This window comes from Saccopteryx leptura, chromosome 10 (assembly GCF_036850995.1).
Source record: "Saccopteryx leptura isolate mSacLep1 chromosome 10, mSacLep1_pri_phased_curated, whole genome shotgun sequence".
NCBI lineage: Eukaryota > Metazoa > Chordata > Mammalia > Chiroptera > Emballonuridae > Saccopteryx > Saccopteryx leptura.
In genome coordinates, this window is record NC_089512.1 from 33090409 (window position 1) to 33109085 (window position 18677).

At 42.4% G+C, this 18677-nt stretch overlaps 1 protein-coding gene across 3 annotated transcripts in view; it reads right to left on the bottom strand.

Moving 5' to 3' along the window:
- Positions 1 to 592: 592 nt before the first annotated feature.
- The window catches only part of OXNAD1 (oxidoreductase NAD binding domain containing 1), a 35778-nt gene continuing 17693 nt past the window's right edge, over positions 593 to 18677 (bottom strand). For all 3 annotated transcript variants that reach the window (XM_066350712.1, XM_066350710.1, XM_066350711.1), the window contains 5 exons: positions 17524 to 17630; positions 8782 to 8923; positions 2774 to 3016; positions 1569 to 1677; positions 593 to 918 (listed from right to left, as the gene is read on the bottom strand). In XM_066350712.1, the coding sequence (XP_066206809.1) occupies positions 764 to 918; positions 1569 to 1677; positions 2774 to 3016; positions 8782 to 8923; positions 17524 to 17630 (756 nt within the window). In that variant the 3' untranslated portion in view covers positions 593 to 763. The remainder of the gene's footprint in view (positions 919 to 1568; positions 1678 to 2773; positions 3017 to 8781; positions 8924 to 17523; positions 17631 to 18677) is intronic.

An 18677-nucleotide genomic window follows, 5' to 3' on the forward strand; every position in this document is an offset into this window, starting at 1 on the left:
TGGCTGGCCGGCACAGCCACTGGAGGCAGAGCTGACAAGGAACACAGCAGTCATCAATGCCTTTGTCCCCAAAAGAAGCTGCCTTCTACACAGAGCGTTGAGGCAGGCAGCCAAGGCACAGAACACAGAAAGGGTTTCATTTGAGAAGAAACTAACAATTACGATACATACTTAAAATATTCCTTAACATTAAAGCAAATGCGCTAGATATTCAGTTCCCAAAAGCAGTTTTCCTAACAATTTTCTGTTTCCAAACCCGAGTTGGATGGTCTCAAGAAACAAGGCTACAGACCATGGGAAGGTCAACTAAGACACTAAATATAAAGAGTTCCCAAAGTCACATTGTTAAGAATGTGTTTAACTTATAAGTTTATTGAATATTAGATAGGCTGCTGTCAAATAATTAAGATAGCCTACACTTCACACACAAAACCACATTTTCATATGATTAAATATATGTCTCTTTTTGGTCTCAGGGGGAGAAAAGTCTACACTGACCAATTCGAAGTATATCATGAGATAATCAAAGTTATTAATAAAAGAAAGTCAATACAGTACAAAACAGTTTAGTGAATGAAGTCGTTGCAAAAAGTTTATCATTTAAGTCAGCTGGTTTTTATTTTATTCTCCAGCAGGTCACTTAGTTCACAGCCTTAAAAAAATAAGACAGTAGAGGTAAATTCATTCTGCTGCAAATCACATACCACAATATCGCTGCCCTGAGCACATCTCACCACCTTCTCTTTTTACTTCTGCCCGCTCCCTACCACCATTTCTCAAAGAAAATGTGTTCTCTGGGGACGCGGCTATTTTCTAGTTGCTTGGAGAAAAAGTCTGTCATCGGAGGTGGGCCACAAATATAGAACAAAGTCTCTTTAGAAATATGATCTCTTATCTCCTTCTCCGTTATTCTTCCTTCTACCAAGAAACAGAATGAACACCAAATTAAGCCAGACATGTTTGGATTGAAACAAGGAAGAACTAACCACAATTCAGCAACAGTGTTTATTTTCTGTAACTCAAGCTCAGTCAGTCTTGTCTTGAGGCATTCACATGACGGGTCCTGTTGGCACCTGGGGCCAGGTCTCCTAAACCCAAGTCAAGTAAAGTGGGAAGCTATTCGTAATGCCCTCTTTACACAGGAGCAGTGACCTTACTATGCTTTAGTAGAGATTCAAAACTTTCTTTAGCAAAGAAACTGTTTTGACAAAAATGCTTCCAGGCAGAGGAAACCACAAGTAATTTAAATTACCATTAATGGTAAATGGCACTGATTCAGTCAAGGCTGGAATATAAATTCTTTGCATGCATACTATAGTGATGATGCAAAGCTTCCCTAAAAAAATGTGGAAAATAAATTTTTAATATGGGCATTAGGAAAACTGTATATACTAAGTAAATCCAACTAAATCTCTCCTTATTTTTTCTATGATGAATCACCTCTCAATTCCCTAGGTAGTGACATTCCCAGCCTGCAACTCCAAACAATAAAGCATCTACATTCACCCAAATGGCATGTCCCCCAGATAGCTATGTGGAGATAGTCAAAACATCTTTAGGGGACTTACCCGTGATGTATGGCTTGAGATCTGCACTGATTTGTGTAGTCTGCTTTGTCACATGCAAATGGCAGGCAATCTTCTCGGGAAATTCATTTACAAAACTAAGGATATTTTTCTGGAATGTCAAACATATTTGGTCACACAATTTTAAAAAATCAAAACAGATGTGCACAACCACTGCCGCCTCTCCTCTCCCCCCATTCCACACACGTCTGTCGCCCCTGCGCTCTACTTAGGGAGATATTGTTTGCAGCCTAGCAGGCCAGAGCATTCAGAGCACACAGGGCTATTTGGCTTTAATTGAAATCTGAATATGCTAACAAGCATATTACTAACTCTCCGGGAGTTTTTTCTTTTTCTTTTTTCTCAAGCCTTGGCAATTAAGCAGCAGTTTCACTGACCACAGTTTTGTCTTTTAACTGTTTCTGTTCTTTTGTTCATCCTTGCAGCTGCAAAGCAACCCAGAGTGAAAGTCTTCTCTATCAAATGTCTGATGGGGTTTCATTTACCCAGCTGCGTCCCAACCACATCCATCTCACCTCCTCCCGTAACACATGAGCCCACTTGTACATCTCTTGACTCTTGCAGGGGCAGTCAACCTTTTTATACCTACCACCCACTTTTGTATCTCTGTTAGTAGTAAAATTTTCTAACCGCCCACCGGTTCCACAGTAATGGTGATTTATAAAGTAGGGAAGTAACTTTACTTTATAAAATTTATAAAGCAGAGTTACAGCAAGTTAAAGCATATAATAATAATTACTTACCAAGTACTTTATGTCGAATTTTCGCTAAGTTTGGCAGAATAAATCTTTATAAAACAACTTACTATAGTTAGATCTATCTTCTTATTTATACTTTGGTTGCTCCACTACCGCCCACCATGAAAGCTGGAACGCCCACTAGTGGCGGCAGGGACCAGGTTGACTACCACTGCAGAGTCTCAGGGCCATGGCGACCTTCCTGTTCATACGCCGCCATATTCAAGCCCACCAGACGTGCCCTATCACTTCCTGTCACCGGGAGCCTCCACACTAGCCAGTTTAACTGTCCTTGGCAGGATGTGTTGGTTCTCACTTGAACGTGATTAGATTAAGGCCTTTTGTTTGAACTACTGCAGAGAAGGCAGAACTGAAGAGTCAAGTTCTGTGGGCAATTAACACCATGACACGTTTGCTCCCAGCGAGCTGAGACACACACTCCTCCCTTACCTTAAACAGGAGCTCGCCGGTGTTTCTGGCACTGTAGAATAGTTTTATTGTGCCTATCTCATATCCACTCCCTTTGTCTGCCCGTTCTCTGTGGAGATCCACCGAGTGCCGCAGGATGGAGAGCAGAGGGTTAATTCCGACTCCTCCTGCAATGAGCACGAGGTTCCTAGACGCATCTGCAGGCTGAGGGTCAAAGAAGAACTCTCCACCCACTCTCACGGCCACTTCAGAGTCAAGTGTACACTAAGGCGGGAAGAAAAGATCCTTGAGTCCTTTGTAGCACAGGTCTTAAGTCAAATGTTCTTTCGTGAAACTGACTGCACCTACCTCCGCCATTTTTATCAGTATTTAGGACTATTTTTACAGCTTGCGCTCGAGTTTCCCAGGGCCCCATGAACTGATCCCACTTGTCCATTACATAGGCATGTGCTACTCTGCCCTTGTGGATCTGTGCTGCACAGCCAGTCCGGCACGGGGGAAAGGAGACTTGCTCGAATAATTCTGCCATTTGTTAACTTACACGGGTGAGGAACTGGGCTGTGAAAAGAGCACAGGGGACAGCTCTAAAGTAGGTTCTTTTTCTGAGTGCCACTCCTGTTCTGATCAAAGCCATGGAGCTGAGAGAGGCCGGATGGAGCAAGAGTCACTAACTGTAGCTACCGTGGACTTATCAGAGCTGAGTGTGGGCACTGGGGGCTTCCTCCTAGTCACCAGGAGGGCACAGCCAGACCTGCCCCACAGGCAGAGGCCAGTGTCAGCACTGAGGCACGGGCGAGCACTGTTCCTTTCTCCCTAGAGCAGCAAAAACAGGAAGCCTTAGGCTTCACACTTGGGGGTGAGCAGCACATCCACCCACGCAGGTAGAGTGCCTACCGTTCTGTGAAGTCAATTACACCAGAAACACAATCAGAACTGAATGCACTGGTTCTTCATTGAGGTGACACTGGCCTGGAGGGGGTGTTTTAGAAACTTGTAGTGACATTCTTTTTTCTTTCCTTTTTTTCTATATGTTCTTGTGACACTTTTTTATAGTCACAATGATTTGGAGAACCCAACTGGAACTTCGAGGGCAGGGCCAGAGCTGCTAGCTGTCCTGTGCAGTCAGCGGTGTTCTGGAGCTGGCCCTACTAAGCGGATGGTTAAATGTCCAGGAAGTGTGTGAACCAGTATCTACTGGTAGTTTGAAATCAGCCATCGTGGAAGTGTTCACAGCACAGAAACTAGCACTTTTCTTACTCAGAGAGCTAGTTTAGAAGCACATCCTTATCTACAAAACTCATGACTGCCCAGCATAGACTTCTTAGGTGAAAACTGGTTTGTAATGATCTGAGGCTTTTTGTAAAAAAAAAAAAAAAAAAAAAAAAAAAAAAAGAATTTATGGGTTGATTACATTATTTTAAAATTTCATTTCAGAACAGTTCTAGAAAGGGGCCATTGACTCTGACAGGGTTGAAAACACCTAGTTTGGAGAAAAAATGCAATATGTAGGAGCCAGAAGACTGAATTTTAATCATAGCCTCTACAAAATCCAGCAAGTCCCTTTACTTCTCTGAGCCCCTGCTGCCGCCTCTGGAAAATGGGCGCCAGCCCCCGCCCTGCTCACCCCCCGGGCTGCGGTGCCACAGGACACGGGGAGGGGAGGGGGGCTCCCTGTGGGAACTCAGCTCCACGTGAGAAGGTATTTGGGAAGGAAAGCACTGGGGGTACCTGCTTCCTTCTTTCCTGTCACTAAAAGCAGAATCTAGAAATAAAGAAATTTATATTAAGAGAATAGGTTTGCTCCATTACATGATCCTGACATCAGTCATCTAGCTGAACTCCCGCCTAAGAATAATGGACCTGGTGCTTTCTGAAGACCACACCTAGCATTCACACTTCACGTGGCAGGCAGGCAGAAAGTACTTTTGATGTGAATTTAATTTGGGGCTCTCCAATGTAAGAAGAGTTAATCTTCGAGGAAAATCTAAGAAAAATATGGAAAATTATTTGAATTCACAAAACAGGTCCTTTTTGGTAAAGAACTGTTAAATGAATGAAAATCCTTTCTCTGAGGGAAAAAATAAATCTGAACTTAACAATGTTAAATATGTAGGAGATTTTTTACATGAGGATGATAAGTGGTTTCCATTTTTCACAAAAGAAATGAGAAGCAAGGAAGCACTGTTAGTAATAACTAAAACGTAGGGATCCCCAGGCTGGCTACCAAAGGGCTTTAAAATACTCCCTCCTTTCAAGTCTTGAAAATAGAACTTATGATACAAAGTCTCTGCCTAACAGAACAATGGATTTAATCTCTCTGTACCCGGCCTCCCCCTCCTGTTTGCCTGTACACTTACTTTTTATCTCTGAGAATCTAAGAGTAAAAGAGACTAAGAAATGAGACAGGAATAATTCTCTCCAGTGGTCATCTTCAGCATGGTTAGTAATGACAACAAGCAAAGCCTGTAGGTTATTGTTTTTAGAAACCACAGTATTTTCAACCCTAAAGTTGGCAAGAAAACGTGCCCCAGGGAAAGATAGTACTCAAGAAGCCTGTCGTCTCCTTAGTGACAAAATAATCTTCAGGAGATCTGTCTTCTAATTTGTGAGCATCTGGAAGGAATCAAAAGCCATCTTTGTCTTTTGTTGATCAATAAAAACTGCCAGTGTAGCATGAACACAGACTCACAGCCTGTACAGTACAATGTGGGAGGGAGTAAAAAGCTATTACCTTCAATTATATAGCAATGCATCTAATTTGGGTATAGATTTTCTACTTGTGAAATAAACAACTTTTCCACGGCAACTGAAGCAGACACAATAGCTGTCCAGAACCCTCTACCTTGCCAGGAGTTTGAACCAAAGCAGATAAAATAAAGGAAGACATTTATGGCACTTTCTCCCATGTCCCAGCAAGGCAGCCTGCTGCCACCCAGACACTCACACGCCTCCATTGTCCACTCTAATAGCTTAATGAGACAAATTCTCAGGAGGAATACAGCCATCTGAGAATGGTTCCAAGAAAAATCTGACTTCATCAAGGCTGTTTGCAACTCCCACTGGGCAGTGAGGAGCAAGCACTACAATTAGGATGTGCATTCAAGCAACGCCACTCGCAGATTTTCTCCAGCCTGTAAGAATAAGTTCCTTCATTGAAATGCCAATGAGGCATGAAACCAAGCAGGGAGCTATGGAGCAGGACCAGGTCAGGTCAAGAGGGAGGCTGACAACTGGAGGGGCTGGGAGCACTAGGAGCAGGATGGGCTACGCGCATTTGAACAGTGAGCACGGGACACGTGAGCACCTTGCTGACACCCCCTGCGGCATATTTTAGAGATTCAGGATGTAGCCTAGAGATAGCGATGGGTGAACATCCACAGAGAATCTCAAAAGGAAGGGTGCAGCCAAGGCCACACTGAAGGAAGAACTCCGAAGGTCAGAGGACCAACATGAGGCAGGATACATTCACAATGGCAATGCCAGGCAAGCAGCCAGGGGTTACTGTAACAGACACAACTTGACGTGTAAATCAAAAGGAGGACACATTTTTATGTTCCCCCAGACTTAAAAACCCTTTGTTTTTTAAATTGTTTTTGTTTTCCGTTGCACACGTCTATGAACTTTAACATATACAAATATCTATGTAACTATCACCAGAATCAAGCTCTAAAATAGTTCCTTCAGCCCCAAAAACGCCCCTGTGCTATCCCTGTATGCTCCCCCCCACCCCTGTGAGCCACTTATCTGTTTTCTGTCACTGTACTTGTTTTCCAGCATGTGACCTGAATGGGATTACACAGCACATAACCTTTGAGACTGGCTTCTTTCAGACAACATAATGCCTCTGCGATGCAACCAAGTTGTTGTGTGCCATCAGCAAAGATTTCACCTGTTTTTACTGCTGAATAACAATACAGTGTATGAAAGCATCACAGTTTATCCATTTGCTCACTGAGGGATACCTAGGGTGTTTCCAATTTTTGTTAATTATGAACAGCACCACTACACACATTCACATACAGGCTTCCACATAACTAGAGCTCTCATATCTCTGCATAAACACCGAGGAGACGTGTTGCTGGGTCCTACGGTAAGTGTATATTTAATTTTACATGGAACTGCTGAAATGCTTTCCAGAATGGCTCTAGTACCCTGCATTCCTGTTAGCAATATAACAGAATTACAGTTGATCCACAGCTTGTCAGCACTTGGCATTATCAGTATTTTTAATTTTAGTCATTTTAATAGGTCTGTAGATATGATATATCCCACAATACATGGTTTTACCCTACACCCTAATAATTAATATTAAAGATATTAAACATCTTTTCATTGCGTATTTGCCATCCTTATATTCTTTTTAGACAAGTGTCTCTGCAATCCTTTGACCATTTTAAAATTGTTTTTTGTTTTGCTGATTTTTGAGAGTTCTTTATATATTCTGGATACAAGTTCTTTGCTATATATCTAAATTGCAAATACTTTCTCCTAATCTGAAGCTTGTTTTTTTAAATTGTTAGCAATGTCTTTGCAGAAAAAAAGTTTTAGACTTTGATGAAGTCTATCTATCAGACGTCCACGGCTCTTGCTTGTGGTGTCATGTCTAAGAACTCTTTGCCACCCTCAATTCAAGTTCAGAATACTCCCTGTGCTTTCTTCGAAAACTTGTACAGTTTTATCTTTTATACCTAAATCTACAACATATTTTGATTTAATCTTTAATATAAAGTATAAGAGGTTATTTGTACGTGGATATACAATTGTTCAAACACTATTTGTTGAAAAGGTTATCCTTTCTCCACTGAATTTCTTTAATACCTTTGTCAAAAATCAAACGGCCATGTGTATGACAAGCTATTCCTGAACTCTATTCTGTTCACTGGTCTGTGTGTCTATCCCTGTACCAATACCACACCATTTTGACTACTGCAGCTTTGTTATTTCAATTTTTCCATTGATGTGATAGGAAGAGAGGAAATGGGAGGGAGAGAGGGAGAGAGAGAAGCATCCATTCATTCCACTTAGTTGTTTCATTTACTTGTGTACTACTGATTGCTTCTCATATGTGCCATCATCAGGGGTCAAACCCATGACCTCTGGAATGTTGGGTCAATGCTTTATCCACTGAGCAATCTGGATAGGACCTACCATAACTTTATTTTAATTTTAAATTTGAACAATATTAATTCCTCCCATTTTAGTCTTTTTCTTTCAAAACTGTTTTACTATTTAAGTTCCTTTGTCCTTCAATATACATTTAAAAATCAGTTTGTCTATATCTACAATATTTGTCCTAGTGCATTCTTTTGTGGTAAAGGGACAAGAAAACACTGGCTGGAACGGGTCATTGATCAAGTGGGCACACTGAAGTGAAGGGGAAAAAACAAACAAGGGTCAAAAACTAAGAAGACAAATTAACTGATCTGCTCTGAGCTCATTCCGTGTTATCAGAGTTCTGGCAGAGATGACACGCAGCTTATGGAGGACTGTTTGAGTCCGTGAGGAAGCATGAGCTGTGAGCAGCAAATGTGGATTCCCTCCCAGAATCCCGGGGAAGAGCTCTCGAGAGACTGAAATGGAGAGGCAGTGGCACACAGACTTAGCGGTGCTCAGCTCTGGGCATGAGCAGTATGTGATCGGGGACCATTTTCCCACCAAATAATGACAGAGTGATAGTTTAATTCCCTTTATTTAGGATGATTAGGGCAAAATAATCTGATTTGTAGAGCCAATTTCCAAAACCTTACTTATAGAGTAAAATGATTACTCCTACAGCATATTCAACTAAATACTATTTGGTGACCCAGAAGATATTTCCAGATGCCAAAGTTATCTTTGAGTCATCTTGAACGCACCAAAAAGAGTCTGCTTCATTGCCCTTTGGAGTCTGGATTCCGGGTGCCACGGGGCTCTTTGTGAGCATGCGCACCTCTCACTTACGCCCAGGCTTCTTAGATTAAGTGAGCTGAACACAAATTCTGTGGAAGGCAGAGATGCTCTAATCTGCACGTTTAAAGAGATGTGCTCACCTGATTGTGAATCCAGAGAGCAGGAGGGTGGTCCGTGTACTTCACTGCCAGTTCTATCACTCTCTCTTGCTCTAGCAGTCTGGGGCTGGAACATATCGAGAACCCGCCAACCACAGAGACTCCTGGGATAAAGAAATCAATCCTAAAGGAAAGGTAAATTATTACTGTTGAAGCAACTTTAAAAGTAGGCAGCAAGATAAACAAAATTGACAAACTTTTAGCTAGACTAAGAAAATACACAGAAAAGATAAAATGACTAAAATCAAGAATGACAGATGGAAGGAACATCATCAACCTTACAAAAATAGAAGATCATAAGGGAATTCTTTGAACAACTGTTTGACCAAAAATTAGATGACTTAGATGAAATGGACACATTCCCAGAAAAATACAAACTACCAAACAGGACTCAAAAAGAAACAAAGTCTGGACAGACCCAAAGCAAATGAAACGAATTACTAGTTTTAGAACAAAAAATATGGGTTTGGGAGTTATCACTCATGAATTCCACCAAACATTTAAAGAATAATTAATACTAATATTTCACAAACTCTCCCCAAAAATAGAAAAGAACACTTCCCAACTCATTCTATGAGGCCACTATTACTATTACCCTAATATCAAAACCAGAGAAAGATATCACAAGAAAGGAAACTAGAGATCAATATTCCTTGTGAATATAAGTGCAAAAATCCCTGGAATATAAGAAAGGTTTAACATCTGAAAATCAGTCAATGAAATACACTACTTAGTAGAATAAAGGACAAAACCCACATGGTCATCTCATTTGAAAATACATATTTAATACCCTTCCATAATAAAAATACTCAATAAGCTAGGAATAGATAGGAACTCTCTTGACCTGATAAAAGGCATCTACAAAATATCCACAACTAACACCATATTTAATGGTAAAAGGCTGAACATTCCCCCTGAGAATGGAAACAAGATAGGATGTTTGCTCCTACCACTTCTATTTAACATTGTACTAGAGTTTCTAACCAAAGCAATTAAGCACGAAAATAAACAAAAGGCATCCAGATTGGAGAGAAAGAGAAAGAAGCTGCAGATGCCATTATGCAGAAAATCTGAAGGAATTTACTATGAAGATAAAACTAATCAACAGGTCAAATAAGGTTTCAGAATACAGTACAAGATCAATAACAAAGATAAATTGCGCTTCCATACGACAGCTATGAACAATCTAAATGATGAAACATACAATGAAAACCACAAAATACTGTTGAAAAACATCAAAAATATAAATAAATGGAAAGACATTTCATGCTCATGGATTGGGAGACTTTATATGTTAAGATAGCAATACTCCCCCAATTGATCTCCAGATTCAATGCAATACCTATCGAAATCCAGCTTGTTTCTTTGCAGAAATTGACAAGTTGATCATGAAATCAATATGGAAATTCAAGAAACCCAGAATCATTAAAACTTACTATAAAGCTATAGTAATGAAGACACTGACATTGCCAATAAAAACAGGCATACAGACCAATGAAAAAGAATTGCAAGTCCAGAAATAAATGCTTAAGTTTATGGTCAGTTGATTTCCAACAAGGGCACTAACACAATTCAATGGCAAAACAATACTCTTTTCAACAAATGGTGCTGGGACAAATGAATATCCACATATAAAAAGAATGAAGTTTGACCCCTAACTTACAACCATATACAAAAATTAACACAAAATGGATTACAGACTTAAATGTAAGAGCTAAAAGTATAAACTCTTAGAAGACTTCCACAGGAGTAACTCTCTTCATGGCAATAGTTACTTAGACACCAAAATGCAAAGGTCAATAAAAAAGAAAATTATAGAGAACTAGACTGAATCAAAATTAAAAACTCTATGCTATAAATGATCCCATCAAGAAAATTAAAAGACACCCCCCCCCCCGCACACCCCCATGCCCTCCCCCCCCCCCGGCTTTTTCCCTTAGGTACGTATCATTTGCTTTCCCTCCCTCTCCTAAGCTCCAAGGCTCTCCTTTTGTGTCTGTAACTTGTTTCCTGAGCCGGTGCAGCCCAGCTGGCTCACTTCTACTTCTGTGACTTTCTAAATAAATTTCTTACATTAAGAAAAATGAAAGAAAGAAAATTAAAAGACAACTGACAATAGGGAAAGTACTTTCAAATCATAGATCTGATAAGGAACTTGTATACAGAATATGTAAAAAAAAAACCTCTTATAAGTCAGTGATAAAAAGAGACCTCAAAAATCATGGGCAAAAGATTTAAATACACATTTCTCGAAAGATATATGAAATGACTAATAAACACATGAAAAGATGCTCCACATCATAAGTTATTAGGGAAATGCAAATCACAATCTCAATGAGCTATCACTTCACACTCACTGGAATGGATGGCTAATCAAAAAGACAATAGCAAGTGTTAGAATCTGGAGAAATTGGAGCCCTTATACATTGTGTTAGGACTATAAAATGGCACAACCACTTTGAAAAGAGTTTGGCAATGCTAAAAATGTTAAACAGAGGCCCTGGCTAGTTGGCTCAGTGGTAGAGAATCAGCCCAGCCTGTGGATATCCCAGGTTTGATTCTCAGTCAGGGCACACAGGAGAAACAATCATCTGCTTCTCCACCCCTCTCCCTTCTCTCTCTCTCTCTCCTTTCCCCTCCTGCACAATGGCTCAATTGGTTCAACTACATCAGTCCCAGGCACTAAAGATGGCTCTGTGGAGCCTCTGCCTTAGGTGCTAAAAATAGCTCAGTTGCAAGCATGGCCCCAGATCAGCAGAGCACTGGGCCCAGACAGGGGTTGCCAGGTGGATCCTGGTTGAGGCACATGCGGAGTCTGCCTACCTCTCCTCCTCTCATTTAGGGAAAAAAAAGAAAGAAAATGTTAAACAGTTATCATATAACTAATGATTTCACTCCTAGGTATATATACCCAAGAGAAATTAAAATATATGTCCACTCAAAAACATGTACACAAATGTTTATAGGAGCATTATTGATAATAGCCTAATAATGAAAACAATCCAAATGCTCATCAACTGATAAATGCATACACAAAATGCATATATCCACACAATGGAATGAAGTACTGATACATGCTACAACACAGACGAACACTGAAATTATGTTAAGTAAAAGAAGCCAATCATAGAATAGACCATGTATTGCATAATTCCATTGATATGAAATGTCCAGAATAGGACATTTAAATATATGAAGTAGAACAGTTACTGCCGTGGGGGGAGCGAGAATAGGGAGTCAATCATTGGTACAGGGTTTCTTTTTAGGACAATGAGAATGTTCTAAATTTGTGCTGATGGTTGTATAATTTCTGTAAATATATTAAAAACCATTTTAAGTGGGTAATTTTACACTTTAAATGGGTGAACTTTATGATATGTAAACCATATCTCAAAAAAAATTTTTTTTAAGGTGAAAAAAAAAGCAACAAAACTCTTTCACTGACATTTAACAAACAAATAGGCTGATGTGGCCTTCCAAGTTATGAAGTCTCATGATTCTTTCTTTTCTAACCACACTCCTAGTCTAGAACTCCTGGAAGTTACAAGCCATCAATAATTCCATGCCACTGAAACCCTTCTTTGGTGGGATCCTAGTAAATACAATACACCTAGTCACATCCCAAGAATTTATTAGAATCAGGAACCACAAAAAATCCTCATCTCCATGTCTAGGAAACGTCCACACCCAATCTTGAAGCTTCTCAGCCGTCAAAAAGCAAAAGTGTTTAGCCACCAGCAGGCTTACATGAAAAGCACACAGTGTTCTGTACTGATTTGATCTATGACTTTAAAAGATGTCCTCTTTTGATCTATGACCTTAAATAGCTGGTCATTTTTTATAGTCTTAAAAAAACCAGTGCTGGACTGGCAGTGCTCCAGAACTAGCCTACTTTCGCCTATATTTACTTGAATATTTCCCATAAATACTTCAAGTTCCCTTTCATTTCAGACAATATACAAACTTTAAAAGACTACAGGTAACATTTATTAACAAAATGCTAGATGCTTTCACAGAAGAGGTATATATTTGTAGTATCTCCACAGCTTCCATGTTTAAAAAGAAATACATCAATGAGCCACTTTGGCAGCTTCATCTCCTGAACTACAGCGCCCTCTGCTGCTTGATGTTTTAAAGACCTTTCGCAGGTAAGTGAAAGGAAATCCCAAGGAAATCCTTCTCTAGATGTCAAGACACCTTTAGAAAAAAGGACTCCTTCATTAAATGCTACAGAAGAATTCAAATAACATAAAAACCTTATCTGAATGGATTTAAGAAAATATGCACAATACATATCTGATAAAACATCTGTCCAAGAAAGAACTGTTTTAAACACACACACAAATGCATTCACAGCATTAGCACTCTTGAAGCCAAGAGGTGAGACACCTACCACAGCTCCAGAAGCATGAGTGTATGAAGAACTGAGAGAAACAGCCCCATTCTGTAGAGAACCACACATATCCATATCCACCTGTCACACAGGCAGCCCTGTCCTGCCCACAGGTGCAGCCCCAGCGCCCAGCACACAGCAGGCACGCAAACCATGGCCAGAGGGCGATGCTTCCCCGTGAGATCCTTGACCTCTTCAGCCCTCAGCTACAGTACTCAGAGCCCCTCTCGATCCTCATGCCAACACCACAGACGGCACCTGCCTACCACGTACAGGCACTGTGGTCACGTTGGAAGTAAAACTGCAAGTACGTCTTGGCTCTTGCCTTCAACAAACTCATCCTACTGAAAGAAAAATTAACAAATACAATTAAACGGGCTAAGACAAAAACTGCTTGGCAGAGAAAGAAAATGCTCATCATTTGAGATCTGTCTGGGAGTCCCTATACTTGGTACAGATTCCTTCTGAGTTCCAACATACGTGACCCTGATTTTATCAGGAAGATACTAATAGAGCCACTGTTTTACCTCAAAGGAATCTGAGTGGCAGGTGCGGCCGGGGGAGTGAGGACAAGAACAGAGGAAGAAGTCATCGACTTCAGAGGAGTCTTAAGAGGCACAGGGCGCTCAGTGGACAAGCGATGGGGGAGAGAGTCTGAGCCATGAGACTGAGGAAGGCAGCACTTCCTAGTGGTCATGCGGAGTCGGGGCTGCCCAACGTGGCCACGGGGGCCGTACACTGTCTACGACACAGCAGCCGTGCTAGCGGGCAGGGGCAGCGTCCTCTTTCTCTAACTTTGCTCCTCTAATGTTTCTTCCTGGTGTCCTCCTTCTCTTGCAACAGCCCAGTCACTTGCAAGCAAAAAACGTATGTTGTATTAGCCGGAGATATGCTGTTCTCTCTCCAGAACGCCTTCCCATGCTTCCCCTGGCGGTGTCCTGAGCACAGCCCCATGCGCAGCGAGTGCCGCCTGCAGCACGAGCGGCATCGCGACAGTGGAGATGTGTGCCCACCCTCCTCCTGGGCCGCTGCTCATCACTGCGGGAGCTGTCCCCAGGGCCTTGCCAGCACTAATGTTCTGAGTGAACCACTAGCTATAATGAAAAACAAAACCAAACTCATAAGTTAAACATTAGGCACTGTGCTAAATGCTTGACATATCCCATGACACAGGAATATTACTATTCCCTCTTTAAAGACATAGAAACTGCAGCCCAGAGAAAGACGGGAACTGTCCATGTCACAGAGCTAGCAGGCAGAGAAGCACACATATGAGCCAAGCAGTTGGCAGAGCACCAGGCGTGTGATACTGTGACACAGCCTCCCTCAGGGGATGGACCCAGCCCACAGCAGTGCCACCACAAGGAACACCGACCCTGGCAACTCCAGGCACTCCCACACAGCACAGCACGAGGACTGCTGGTGGCACACTCCAGAGAGGGAATCCCAATGTCTCTCCCCTCAGGATGGAGGAACGCTGGGAAGGCTAAGAGCAGGACTCACCAAGCAGTTGGATGCTGAGTGCTAGACCTACTGGGGAGAGACCCCGAAAGGTTTAGCCTGCTCATGTGAATGGTTTTGAGACAGTTTCCTCTTTTGCCCTTTCTCTCTGGACTGGATTCCTTGAGTTCCTGGAGCTGGTTTCCTAGTACAGGAACCAGCCTGTCTGAGGGCCCAGAACACAGAGCAGCCCGGGAAGAGCCCTGGAGGAGTCTCTGGTCTGTGTTTATGCTGATGTCCGTCTGGGAACTGTGCCCGGAGTTCCAGAGAACTGATGTGCGCCCATCAGAGTTTGACAGATAGCAGAAGGTCAAGAATTCAGAGACGTGAGATCCTGGCCCAATCTCCCACCCTAAAGATACACCCAACACCGGCCTCTCCTTTAGCTCTAAGCAGCACTCCACTCTGATAACCCCAACTACACAAAGGGCCCAGCAGCCACACGCATACTTCCTCCCTGACCCTACCCTCTTCTCCCAAGTACCACGTGGCGGTACCACCGAGCAGATGATCTAAGAGAGCCTAGAGCACAAGCCATCCCAGCAGCAGCACTGAAGGAGTGGACCCCACCAAGTTACACACATGGCCATCTGTCACCGTGAAGTCACACGTATCCAAAGGAACTCACAGTCCCTGGAGCCATGCAAGAGCAATCTTTTAAAAGAGTAGGTTCCAGGTGCCAAGAATGAGTGCTGAGGAACACGTGGCAGGGAAAGGGATATTGTTAACCAGGTAGAGATGACTACCCCGTATCTGCCGTCTGAAGCAGGAGCCTGCCAGGCACATTCTAAAAACCCGGCCCTAACATCAGCAACATGACTGAATCCATTCGCTGATATGGGAGATACACCAGCCCTGAATAATTTCACCTCGAGGATCACAATGGGACCCTATTTCTCTACATCTCACTAGAAAATGATGACATTTTCCCCGACAGGTAAGTAACTACAGTCTGCAGTGCGAATACACTTGCAGGCAGCAGGGCAGCAACATTATAAACCGACGCACAGGCCTTCTCTAACGGGAGCCGGGGAGCAGGGGCAGTCTTGGCACATCCCAATGCTGTGCACAGGACACAAACACTTCCGCAGAAAGGAAATATGGGAAGACAGATCATTACAATTAAAGTTTCCATTTTTCAATGTAATAACTGCTAAACTATTTTTGAAGGGTAAAAATGTTGCCCACTCCCTCCCCCCAAACAGCTTAAATGCACTTAATATGTATCACTGAACATGTGCAAAGATTGCAGTAAATTGCTTCACAAACGCAAATTATTGCAATCAGCATCTTGTTTTCTAGTTCTAAATTCAAAGGCAAACTATTAACACAAGACTGCTAACTCTTGCTATTATCACACTTGCTATTATCACACATCCTCCTTCTAACAAAACCACATTTCCAGATGGACTGCCAAAATTAGTCAAGTGACTCCTAAGAAACACTACCAAGATTGACATGCCAGAAATTCATTTAGAAATGAATGCTTTATTTAAATAAAGGAAACATACACCCAAACACACCTTTCCTAAGGAAATACAAGTTGCTTTGCTCTATTTACGATTCAACCTGAATCGCAGCTCTGGGAGGCCATTCACAGGCAGCGGGGCAGGAGAGCAGGCCGTTAGGCCAGCACGCTGATCAGTCAGCCCTCGGGGCCCAAGAGGGCAGACTCAGGAGTGTGCTGTGGGCTGGGTCTGCCTCGGGCCCTGATAATAAACTCAGCAATGATAATACACTCAACCCAGACAGAGAAGAATGATGTAGGAATTCAGTCGGGAGGGTGGTCAGCTCTGTGACTTTTCAGACTGCTGTGTTTACTCTGAGGCAGCCATAAAAAACAATAATTTCTGAAGTGTATCAATCCCTAGCAACATGTAACTCTAGCTTAGATCATGCAGTGCATTTCATTAGCAACCAGCCTACAAAACGGAATGATCAGAGTTGTCAGGTCCCTGAACCCAAACTAGCTGCTTTGTTTTGATCTGAAAAAGTCAAGGCAGCAATTTTTATATACTACTGAGTGGGTCACAGCCTCAAAACCGAGGTAAGCTCTGGGGCTAGGAAAGAAAGCAGATGCTCCATGCCAAGGAGGGCTGTAAAGCTAGTAGACACGGCCACCATCACAGCTGCCTGGCCCATGCAGGTTCGCATTAGATTCGGACAGACGGTAATGAAACAATGGAGCCAAGAACTGGTGGGCCATTACCTTTAATCCTAGCTTGCACCAGGCGGGCAAGTAAAAACACACAGTGGGCTCCAAAACCTACTCAGTGCTCAAGGCTACTGATTTATCCAAGTTTCCTAGAATCAAAGGTTTCTAAGCTCACTAGCCTTATTCACCTCTGTTCCCCATCTCCTCTCTGCACAAACTCTGCACAAACTGGCTTCTCCGTCAGCACTCCACCATCTTGGATACTTCTCCTCTCCTCCACATGGCCTTACTCTGCTCTCCTCCAGCATGGGCTCCTCCTAGAACGTAATCACTCTTCCCTCCAAACAACGTGATCTCTCTTCCTTTTAAAACCTTTTGGCGTGAAAGCCCTCCCCCAACACACATTAATATAATCATGCCCAAGTAAGAAGGGAAACTAATATCATCACCTGGGCTACGGGCTTCCACGTGGGCAGTGTCATCTTTAACAAAAGGAGCATAATATATCTTATCTGCCCAACAAGGGCACACCCTGAGACGGAGACGGCCCAGAAACCTAGCCCCTCCAGAGAAACAGCTGGCCACAGAAGTCCCTTCCAGAAAGAAAATAAGTCCTTCTAGCTGATGGCACCTTCTTGAACACACGCAACACTTAGGAAACAGGAAAGCCACTTACCACTGGCCAGCTTTAAAAGAAAAGTCTCTATCAGCCACCAGCAGGCAGAGCCTCTTCACCGAGGGGGACTCCTCAGCCACTCCACACACCTTAGCAGCTGACACGACCTTGAGTCAAAAGATGAACTGTGGCTGAGATTAGTGTGCACAATGTGAGGAACAAACTGTGGCTTTCTGGCAACTCGGGTTTTATGAAAATCTACAAAGATATGGTTTATAAAAATTGCAAACAAGGTAATGCACATTTTTTTTTAATTCTGAACAAATTTTAATTATCTTATTTTTGAGAGAACTGAATTTTACATTGCATATAAAAATCATTTCCTAAAGGGACTATTTAACAAGACATGTCAGAGATGCATGTCTAGCATGTGCCATGCACCAGGCCGGGCACTCTGAGAACTGTTCAGAGAACTGGAAGCCCTGTGTGCCGCCTGCCTGGCGTCCACAGCCTCCGTGAGTACCACCTCAAACAGTGAGACCCCCTTAGCCATGAGCCTGGGTTTGTTCTGAACCCGCAAGAGGTCCGTGACAAGCAAATATCAGAAATTAAAAGCAAGCACTTAGAAATTTTACTTTAGCAACTGCAGAGTAAATTATGTATCTGTTGAATCTAACAACAGCAAGCAAATTGGATTTGTACTCCTATGCCTTTAATTTTTCTAATTCGTTTTTATTATATTTTACAAAATATAAAGAGTCCACAAGCTTAAAACAACCCTTCACTAAACACACTTTGAGAAGCACTGTTCTAAATGGTTTCTAGAAAATCCTAAAAAGGTCTGAGGTAAGTGCCATCCATGCCTTCGCCCCTTCAAACTGCCTCTACTTTCTTCATTCTTTGTCTTCTACCTTTGGGTTTTCCTTTCTCCCTAAATGTGAGGCATCTTCACAACAGAGGAAAAAAGGTGGAATGGCTCTTCCTTCAGCATCCTATTGCTGTTCAACTCCACTTCCAACAGCAAAATCAAGTCAGTAGCAGGTGACCAAATAAAGTCATTCTCCTTGGACGGCTCCACCAAAGGGTGCCTGACAATCAGTTCAAGGTCAATGAACCTCCCACCCCATGCTCGCTCCTTCAACCCTTTCCTCCCACAGGACTAGGTCTAATCAAACTCTTAAAAGGAGACGATTCTTAACAATCCACTGGAAATT